The 10,998-nt window shown below is 47.8% G+C and overlaps 1 protein-coding gene across 2 annotated transcripts in view; it reads left to right on the top strand.

The window, feature by feature from the left end:
- The first annotated feature begins 2,647 nt into the window (after window positions 1-2,647).
- The window catches only part of LOC112104312 (oxysterol-binding protein-related protein 9), a 114,343-nt gene continuing 105,992 nt past the window's right edge, over window positions 2,648-10,998 (top strand). For both annotated transcript variants that reach the window (XM_026651745.1, XM_026651744.1), the window contains exons 1-2: window positions 2,648-2,923; window positions 6,315-6,365. In XM_026651745.1, coding sequence (XP_026507530.1) covers window positions 2,813-2,923; window positions 6,315-6,365 — 162 coding nt within the window. In that variant the 5' untranslated portion in view covers window positions 2,648-2,812. The remainder of the gene's footprint in view (window positions 2,924-6,314; window positions 6,366-10,998) is intronic.

Genomic DNA, 10,998 nt, shown 5'->3' with positions numbered 1-10,998 from the left:
GGGGACAGGTGGCTAATATGGAGAGATCTGGATTGCTTGGTGAACTGAACATAAGCAAACATTATGCATTTTAATAGGGCTAAATGTATACAGTTAGGAACGAAGAACATAGGCCATACTTACAGGACAGGAGACTCTAATTTGGGAAGCAGTGACTGAAAAAGATATGGGGTTATGGTAGATAATCAGCTCAACATGAGCTCCCACTGCAAATCTGCAGCTAAAAAGGCTAATGGGATCCTTAGATGCATAAACAGGGGAATCTTGAGTAGGAGTAGACTGGTGTCCACAACTCAAGTGGTGATAAATTGGAGAGCGTCAGAGAAAAGCCACGAGAATGATTAAAGGGTTAGAAAGCATGCCTTTTTGTGATAGACTCAAGGAGCTCAATCTATTGATTTGAAGAGGAGGAGAAGGGGTGACTGGATCACAGTCTATGTGGCTCTAGCAGAGAATACTAGAAGCTGAAGCTAGACAAATTCAGATTGGATATCAATGATGGAGAGTCCATCACAACTCTTGGTAAATTGTTCCAATGGTTAATTACTCTCACTGTTAAAAATGTACACCTTATTTCCAATCTTGATTTCAAAGTTATGTTTCTAAAAGCTATGGTATAGGAATTATTTTGAGGAGATCAGACTAGATGATTCTGGCCTTGGAATCTGAATTTGAGGCTCCATCAAACAAAGAGGAAGTGCAAATTCCTCAGTGGAGGATCCCTCTCTGAGAGTGTGCTGTCTCCAGTCTCAAATTAAACAAGACAGATGTTCACTTGAGCTCTTTGGAGGGTCTCAATTGCTGTGGTACGACACAGTGAAACAAGTGATCTGAGCAACCAGGATCCAAACCAATGAAAGGTTTTACATGTTAAAACTAGAGTTTTGACACTGTGTAATGTTTTATTTTGCTTATGTTGGTATAATCTATAGGCAGCAATTCTGCATTTAGAGATACTAAATCAGTAAACAGATTTTAGTGGAGACATGTACAGCTAAAAAAAATTGTTACAACTGACAAAAATTTCTGCAAGATTGAACTGCCTGTACATCATCACAACCGAACTGGTAAGACTGTGTGTAAGGGCACCATCTGGTGCCTACCAGAAATATTGCACCAAACTCCTTAAATTGCAGCTGGAAACAAAGTACAGTAGCAACCACAGTGAGGTTTTTAGAGCAGTTAGATGTGAAATGGCAGGATAAATTACAAATAGGAAAGTATTTGTTCTCTGCTAAGGTCAAAGATGAATGTTTTTGCATTGCAGAGAGGAATATTAATGAAGCCTGATTCTCCTTTCACAACACTGTAAATCAGGAGTAAATCCTCTGTAGTCATTAGAGCTACTCTGACATAAAAGTGGTGTGAGAAGTGTGCGCGGATGGCTAAACTCTTAACCAGTTTTCTGGTCTAAGACCTTAGACCAAGTGCAGCCCTTGTATAATGTAAACACCACTTCCAGCAGGAGCAAGGTAGTGAGTAACTTATACCAGGGTTCAGCCGGGCCCACTGTCTGGGAAAGGTACAAGAGGAAGTAGGTACAAAAGGTACCTGAAGGGAAAGTTTTGGACAATGAATGTAAATGAAACTTGACAGAGATTGGCAGTGCATGCAGTGCCACATCTGCAAACTACACCAGTGAGTACAGAATCAGAAAGGGGCTAGTGGGCCCTGCAGTATTTGAGGCACTAGATGACAGCAGAATGCTGCAGGAATGCACGTGGCACCCTGCCCATGCTCCCTGCACCTTGCCCTGTCCCTCATCCATGGCTAGGATGGCATTCAGCTCTCACCCCCTGCAGCCTTGGCTCAAGCTACACACTCAGTCCCTGGCCCAAGCCCTGCATTCACAGCTCATGCCCATTGTTCCCAGCTGCACACTTGGCTCTCCCACTCCGAAGCCCCTGCACTCACACCTCCCTCTAGCCTCGAAATTGGCCCCACTGCCCAGCAGTGGTGCGGGAACAATTTTTATAGTGGGGGTGGTGAAGGCAGAAACCATGTATTTGGGTTATTACTACTTCAAGACAGGGGAGGTGGCAGCAACCCTAGTTCCAGGACCTATGCGGCCCAGTGCTCCTGACCTCATATATACTTCAGCCTTCATGCCCTGCCGGCTGCCCCACACTCCGCTCTGACTCCCCTCAGCACCCAGCCCTGGTGCACAGAGCCCGCGCTCGCTCCTCCAGCACCGGAGTCATTGCTAGGCAACCTGCCGCGCCTCTAAAAGCCTTAGGCCGGGGCCCCGCCCCCTGCCAGAGGAGCCAGGCCCTGCCCCGGGCCCCGCTCCAGGGTGAAGAGACTGGCGCCGCCTACTGCTCTGGGCGGGGCCCCGCTCCCGGGAGCGGAGACACACCCCTCCCAGAGGGAGAAGCCAGACCCCGCCCCCTTGCTGAGCTCACAGCTTCCCTGGGTGAGGAGCCAGGGCATGGCCCCGCCCCCTGACCTGAGCCCCGCCCTCTTTTTCTTCGCCACTTCCTGTTAGCGGCCCAGCCTCTCCGCTGTATTTCCCTAGCTCGCGCTTGAGTTTAGTCCCTGACCCCGCCCCTAGCCGCGTGCCCAGGCAAAGGTCTTCCTCTCTCCCTCCGCCCCCGGGTTGTTTTGTTGGCTGCTTGGCCCCGCCCCCCTCTGCGTGAGCAAGCCCCGCCCCCGACTGTTTCTCTTGCTCTCGCGGCTGCCCCTCCCATCTGTTTGTTTCGTGCCTGGTCCCTTCTTGCCCTCCCGCTGCGTGCCCGGCCCCAGCCCGCTCGCAGTGCCGTCTCCCCCATCCCCGCCGAGCCTCCGGCTCCGCGGTGCCGGGCTGGCTCCCAAGATGGCGTCCATCATGGAGGGGCCGCTGAGCAAATGGACCAACGTGATGAAGGGCTGGCAGTACCGCTGGTTCGTGCTGGACTATAACGCGGGGCTGCTCTCCTACTACACGGTGAGGTGCCGGGCGGGTGAGAGGGGAGCGGGCTTCGGGGAGGGGGGGGGTGCTGGTCACTGGGCGGCCAATGGGGAGGGAGGAGACGATGGTGGGAGCCAATCGGGAGGCCCCTGTGAAAGATTTAGAGACGGGGGGCGAGAAGCGTTTTTCTTGGCAGCCGCGTCCGGGGATAGGATGGGGGGAGCATGTGGAAGGACGTCGGGTACCGCCCCCCCCCCCAGTGTGTGACACGCTGGTCTCGGTCCGCCTGTTCCCCGTTGTCCCCCAGCGTGCAGGGGCTGGCTCTGAGGGGGGCGCTGCTAACCCGTCGCTAGGCCCGGTGGCTGGAGGGGGCGGTCCCGGCGTGCGAAAGGCGTTGGGATCCTTCCCCCCCCCCCCCCCCCTGAAGGGGGGGGGGGGGGGCCTCACTGCCGACAGGCCCCTGCTGCCCAGAGCGAGAGGTGCTGCCCGCGCTCCTGGCTCCTATCCCCAGCTCCCGGCGGCTGTGACCCACCGCGAGGGGCCGGTCCTCCGTGACTCGGCATCTCTCTGGAGAATGGGGCGTCGGGAGCGTTTGACCTTCCTCGCGTCTGCTGTGAGGCTGAGTGTCTACGCCTTTGTAAAGCACTTCGCTCTTCTGTAGCACCCTTTCTCCAGGGATCGCAGAATAGTACTGGTGTATGTGTAAACCCCACGCCAAGAACAGATCACCCCTTTTAGGCTCTTACCTTGCTGACTGACTAGATTTCTAGCCACCACTTACGGAGTACAAAAACCGTTTATGTAACCAGTACGTTAAAAAACGGTGAATGGGGGGGGGGGGGAGAGATAAGAGGGTTTTTTTTAATAAGTGTTGTTTATCTGGGTTTTTTCCCCCTTCATCTTGAGTGAAAGAAGTGATCTACCACTTAAATTTGTTGGATTACTTATTCTGTAAAAGTCACTGTGGAATACTGTCAAGTTGGGATCAGAAAGTCAAACCATGCTTTCTGGCTCATACATTTTCACCAGAAATAAAGGTTAAAACATCAATAAATGTTGGTTTAATAGATCCATCACTTTATGCCAATGTTCAGTTCTATTGGCATTCCCTTTTTTTTTCTCCTGGTAATGTTAGTGTTTTAACATTTAATTTCACAAAATCCAGCTACTTATGTATGCTATTTCAACTGCATTTTCTATACTTTGTAGTAATCTGGTTTGATGACTTTTAAAATCACCTTTAAAGCTGAATCCAAAATGCAAGGTACAGTAAATTGCTGTATGTCATACTCAAAGTAGTTCATGTAATAGTTTAGTCTAAACATTTTAGGTTTTAGGTATTGCTGTACTAAATGAAAATAATGTTTTAGCAGTGTAATGAAAACTGATAGTCAGATGGGCATAGTTACACAAACCTGTAAAAAACCGGAATAAGTAAGTGAGATTGTAAACTAATTTTACTAATTTTTATAAATGAATCTCTATCTTTGTGTGTTACACTGATTTTTAAAGGATTATGGAAGTTCTGCACCTTATTAATTCTTGTTCCAAATACCACTCCATAAAATTGAAGCAAGTTCAAAACAGTATAATTTAAATACTATTTGTATATCTCTTTCATGAACCCATCAGCAACACTCCTTTCCTGTGGCAGACCTAATTAGACAATCCCCTTTCATGGTGACTGAAAGGCCAGACTAGATGTCAGCAGCATATGTCAGTGTAGTTATATATGAAAATGCACTTTTAATGTGTTCATTAAGTAAAATTCAGTAGCTTCCAGTAGGTTTACAGTCCTATCATCACTAATTGGTTACAGATGTATTCATATTTTAAATCGGCAACCAATTCAGGCATGGTGGGAGTGTGAAACAATTACTAGAAACTATCAAATTTTACTTAGTGGAATACATGCAACAAATCCACACTTTCTTCTGGCATCTGTTACAAGCAAAATGCAGGTGAAATTTGGCAGATGAAGGAGAGGAAGCAGTCTTTGCTTTTAAAACTTTCCTCCTCTCCCCCCCCCCCCCGTCCTCTTTTGTATGATTTTAGCTAGCTGCAATCTTGAACAGCCACATGCCTTGTATTTTGTCATGTGGGCCTATTGTACCCCAGGGATATGGTTTCTACAGAACCTGAGTTCAGAGGTATTGCTGAATAGGAGGTAGGTGTTTCACAACAGGAATCTAACAATGCCACATTTCTGTAAATATGGGGGCAAAATAGATTTTTGCTTTTGGTGCAAAATTTCTTCTGTATTTCCACTCTAAATGAGCAGAAGGCATTAACTGCTAATTGCCAAATAATTGTTTATTTAGAGAAACTAGTTGTGCATCATTGAAAGTGCTGTTTGTTGGAGCAGCAAATCTAGGTGAAGTGTAGCCCAAGGTTGAGTGTGGTTATAGGAGCCTGAGGAGGCAAAACTGAAGATGGATGAGGAATATGTCACACTTTGGTATACTTGAATTGTAAATCTTCAAAAATGCATATAAACTAGGTATGTGGGCCTTTTGTAAGTAACCCCAAAAGGGTTACTTTAGATTTTGGACAGTTTTACAGAGTAGTTTTTCCTGTGGAAAGAAAACATACCTTACAAATTTCAAGCAATATGTAAATCTGTTCTCAGGTAATTATGCAACATACTAACATGTTCAATTGTAAGAGAGTTTATCTGCAGAAGCATTCATTATGTTAAAAACAAACAAACTCACTCCTCTGAAAATACTAGTTTAGTTTTAAATCCTAGTTTGGAATTTCTAAGATAATCATTCTGGGCTCTGTAGCTGCGGCTTGGGGGACTGTATCCATCCTTACTTCCTGAAAACAAATGTGGTTGGGTTGCATTTTCCGGTGTTTCCTGTGCACTTAGGTCAAAATCTACTTTCAGAGACAATGGAGTAGATGGTTGTGTGGAGCCCTTAGTCTCTTTCTTCAAGAAGTTTTATATGTGGTTTGATGTGCACTTTATTGACTCTCTATTGTGTGACACCTTTAGAAGAGCTACTGTCCCATGCCATGACGTTACCTCCTACCATACATAACACCAGAAAACAGACAGTTGTGTGTTATGGCTTCTTTCTTCCTGTGCTATATGGAATATAACCCAGGGCCGTAGCAACAAAGAACGTGGCCCCCTCCGAACATATGTCCGGGCGGGGCCCCTTACAATGCAGAAACTGGAATGCGGTATTTATTTTGCCACTGTTAGGGGCCCCCTTCCTTGCGGGGCCCCCTCCGGTCGGAGGGTACGGAGGGCGTTCGCTACGCCTCTGGTATAACCTCTGTCATAGTGGTAGTTTTATTTCACCAGTCCATAAAACTTTACTCCAAAATGCTTTACTTCTTTCCAAATTGTATTGAATAATTTTTTGTGTGTGATTTCTTAGTAAGTTTATTAATCCAATTAATCTGTTCTCTCTTTCAGTCAAAGGACAAAATGATGAGAGGATCACGAAGAGGGTGTGTTCGACTCAGAGTAAGTATTTTCTCTTGTGTTTCTTAACACCTTACAATGTGGGTAATGTGGTTTTACTGGATAGGGCACTGGACTGGGGACTTGAGACCTTGGTTCCGTTCCTCACACTGTCACAGGGCTGCTGGTTCACCTGGGGCAAGTCACTTGACACTTCCCCCGGCCTCCGTTTCCCTATATGTAAAACGGGCATAACAATACTTAGCTCCTTCATCAAATTCTCTGAGATCTATGGATAAAGAGCTGTATAAGAACTAGACATTATTGTGATCCTACTGACCCATGTACAACGAGAGAGTCACTTTTTAGATAGTTTGAGAGAGCAAGCTTAGGCCCAAAATGTCTGCTGATTGCTCACACTATCTACCTAAAAATGGTTTTCTTCTGTCACTCTGATCTCACATGACTTATTCTCTTAAAAGCCATTTATGCCCATCTTCTGTCTTTTTTTCCTCAGTGGTGGTGGGGGTGAGTTGTAAATTTATCAGGTTATGTCTATGCTTACGGCAGCATGTAAAGTAAGTACACTGCATGCCCCTGTGAGTGGGGCGGAAGAGGGGGACTGTGCTGGGCCACCCTGCCTATGGTCAGTCTGTGGCGTCAGCCCCACCTAGCAGTTAAGGGGGTAGGGAAATCCAGCTCCTCCCACTCCCCTGAATTCTAACCCAGGGGCCCTCTGTAAGGAAGGCACCCACTATCTGCAGTCCAGCTAACACTCTCTCCCGGGCCTCTTCCTGCCACTCTGTACCACCTCAGGGTGCATTGTTACTTGCAGTTGTTCTTTGTCATCCAGCCCACGAGCCTCAGCAGGCTAGGGAGTCTTGACTTTGTGCAGCAGTTCCCTCCTGGGGATACTCGTCTGCAGTAGTTCGTCTTTAGCCATGAATACAGGCCTGTCTTTCTCTGCCCACCACCCTGCTGTGCCAAAGAGACTCCCTTTTAAACCTCTCGTCCAACTGGAGCATGTCCATTGGGCATTCTGGAGTTTGTTCCCTAGCTTATGGGCTATCTGGAAGGCATAAGGTTGTGAGGCCAAGTATCGCCTCATAATCTGGGGGTTTGGTGTCTTTCATGGTATTTATCCAGTGGAGGGGTGCATGATCAATTATCAGGAGGAAGGGATTTCCCAGTAGGTAATATTACAATGCTTCTATGGCCCATTTCACCACCAAGGTCTCTTTTTCTGTGGTTGAGTAGGCCCTCTCATGGGAATAGTTTCTGGTCAATGTAGCGTATTGGATTGTCTTCCTCATTAAAGTCTTGGGATAGCGGTGACTATAGCCCCACATCCGAAATGCCTGTGTGGAGTATGAACAATCACGTGAAGTCCGGGTGGAAGAGGACCAGTTCACTGCTCAGGCAGTCTTTCAAGATTCTGTAGGCTTTGTTACAGACCTCAGACCAGGTGATCATCTTGGGGATAGAGTTCTTCACTAAGTGAGTGAGGGGTGCAGCTATTGTGATGAAATGGGGTATGAACTGCTTATAGTAGCCAGCCAGACCCCAAAATCATCTAACTTGTTTCTTTGTCGATGGCACAGGACAATCAGTCAAGGCCTGGACCTTCCCAATTAAAGGCCTAAGTTTGCCCCTTCTAATTGTGTATTTCAGATACATCACCTCATGAAACCCCAATCAGCACTTGGTTGGGTTTGTGGTGAGGCCAGCTTCTTTGAGGCCCCTAGGACTACCAATATATGCTTGAGGTGTTTTTTCCAATCACAACTGTATAGGTGTATATCGACTATGTAGGCTGTCTCATACTGGCTGTGTGGTTGCAGGACTGTGTCTGTCAACTGTTAGAAGGTGGCCATGGCCCTGTGAAGGCTGAAGGGAATAGTTTTGAAATGGTACAGGCTGAAAGATGTTGCAAAGGTTGTTTTCTCTTGAGATGCTTTGGTCCGATCTAAAGTGGAGATGTACTTCGTGGCCCCCAATCAGTCAACAATATGAATATGCGTCAAATGTGGATATTGCATTCACCTTCCTAAAGTTGTTTCAAAACCGAGTTGTCCCATCTGCCATGGGTAGCAGGACATTGGGTCCCCACCATCCGTGGGATTCTTCTACCACCCTGAGGTCCAACATTGCCTGCAGCTCCCAATGGATAGCATCCTGCTTCTTTCTGGACAGGGGATGACGACTCTCACAGACCTTGTGTCTGTGCTCTGTTGTGAGGTTGACAAACAGATGGGTTCATCTGGGTCGTGACTAGAACGTGGAAGGTAAAGATTGGACCACCTGCAATGTCTTAGTCCATTACGACAGCTGAAGCCCTTCCCCCAAGGGAATTGTCTGGCCCTGGGATAATGGTGCATGGGGGCTCAGCTCTGGATTGGGGGGTAATATGTTTATGAATAACCTCTTGCGGTCTTGTCAGGCCTTCAGAAGACTTATATGATAAACCAGGCTCTCTTTGTTCTTCCCAGATTGTTGGATCTTGTAATCCACTGCTCCTACCTGGTGTGCCACCTTGAAGGGTCCTTGCCATTAACTCTGATTCCAAGCTGGGCAGCAACAGCAATACCCTGTCTCCGGGCTGGAATTTGTGTGGATGGGTGCCCCTATTATAGGCTCGTTTTTGACAATCTTGGGACTATAAGGGGCAAAAGTCCATAGTGTCTTCAGCTTCGCTCAGAGCTGGAGAATGTGCTTTATTAGTGCAGTGACTGTGAGAGGAGCAAGATCCCAAGTTTCCCAACTAGATGTAGAATCCCCTGGGATTGTCTCCCATAGAACAACCGGAAGGGTGAGAACCCCGTGGATGCTTGTGAAACCTTGCGCACTGCAAATAGCAGGGGCAATAACAAATGATCCCTGTAGTGAGGGTCTTCAGCCACAAACTTTGTCATCATCCCTTTCAGGGTCCCGTTGAAGTGTTTGATTAGTCCATCTGTTTGGGGGTAGTAGACAGATGTCCTAGAGATTTGATTTTCAGTAGCTCACATATGTTTTTCATCAATTGTGACATGAAGTTCAGCTCCTGGTCTGTTTCTTTGGGGATCCCCACCCTCACAAAGACCATCATGAGTTCCATAGCTGTGGTCACCGCATTGGTTGTGAGAAGCGGAATGGTCTCTGAGTACCACGTGCCATAATCCATGATCACCAATATGTGCTGTTATCCCTTCATGCTCTTCTCTAGTGGTCCAGTCAAATGCCGATTCTCTCAAAGGGGGTGTCTGTTACTGGCATGAGTATCAGGGTGGGCCTTGGGTCCTGTCAACTGACATTCCAGGCAGGACAAATAGTAAATTACCCTTATCTCTTTGTAGATGCCTGGCCAATAGAACAGTCTGGTAATTCTTTCAAGGGTTTTCTCCCTTCCCAGGTGGCTGATGCATGGTACCAAGTGCGTGAGCTGGAGTAACTCTCTGAAAGGACCAGGGTAGCAGAAGTTGGGACTGCGGTTTGGTGATCTGGGGGTCACGTACCACCTGGTAATCATTCCTTTCTTAGTTGGATGCATGGCTATTGTCTTAGCCTCTATTGGTTGACTGCTTCCTCGTTGGCAGTGGCCAGCTATTTGTATGCTTTGCTCAAGATGGGGTCGCTCTTCTGTTCCCCTATGAAATCCTTGTTTTGGGTCAGCCATTCTGTACCCACAGGACTTTGAGTTCACTGGTCCCTTAGGGGCCCGCTCACAAGTTGTGAAGTCCCCTCTTCCGGATATTCTCACGTTCTTGCATCAGCCGGCTCCCCAGACCCCACTTCTTCTCTGGTCTTGAAGGCACGGTCATCCCCTCTGCACGGATCTTTCTACTGCCCCTGCAAGACTTCACCAAAGTAGTTCCAGTCATGGTGCAGAACTAGTGGGTTGGTGAGGGAGACCTCCGCCCCCACACGGAGAGTCTCAGTGTGGTTCCTCACTGTCAACTATATCTCCTTTGTGGTGTATGAGCGCACATCTCTGTGTATATGGGGGCCTGGCTGCACCTTGAATCTATTAAGCCCATAATTTTGGACTGTAGATCCTTACTGGGACTATCATCTTGTCCGGTCCCTGTTTGTGGGCTCTGGGAGTGGCTGTCCAGGCTTGCCTGTAGCTATAGTCCATAAAGGAGCAGTCACCTTGAAAGTGACTGTGCTGCCCATGCTTGAAGCAATTGCCTGCTGCTGGGGCTGTTGTCTCCCCACCCCTCCGTTGGGATTATCACAGTTGGGGGAGCCTTGGCTTCCATGGACCCCAGCTCTGTACATCTCTGTGTTCTGGGGAGTTCTTGTTCAGCCTCATAGTCTCTGCCCTGGAAGGCACTAAGGCCTCACCTCAGCTGATGGTCTCCTGTGCCCCATTCTCTCCGTTGTGCTTGGGTTTCTACATTTGGCGACAGCGCCTTGGGGGCTTGGCCCTTTGGTAGCCAGGTAATTCTCCATAAGGCCCGGCATCTCTGATGGCATGCTGTGTCAATGTCTCTGCACCCACTCCTGGCCCCTGAGAACCTAGATAAATTGTTTGAGCACAATATCCTCCACCAGCTGTACCCCAGTGCGCCTGTCTGGAATTAGCCAGCACCAGCAACAATCCTTGAGGCGCTAGGCCACTACCTGATGGCAGGCCCCCAGTGGTGCTTTTCTCTCTGGAAGCACTGTCGATATGTCTCTGAGGAGAATGACTGCCTTGATCTTATGATACTTT

This window comes from Terrapene carolina, unplaced genomic scaffold, assembly GCF_002925995.2.
Source record: "Terrapene carolina triunguis isolate 2854851 unplaced genomic scaffold, T_m_triunguis-2.0 Scaffold102, whole genome shotgun sequence".
Lineage (NCBI taxonomy): Eukaryota > Metazoa > Chordata > Testudines > Emydidae > Terrapene > Terrapene triunguis.
The sequence above is the reverse complement of the archived record's forward strand: the minus strand, read 5'-3'. Positions and strand labels throughout refer to the sequence as shown.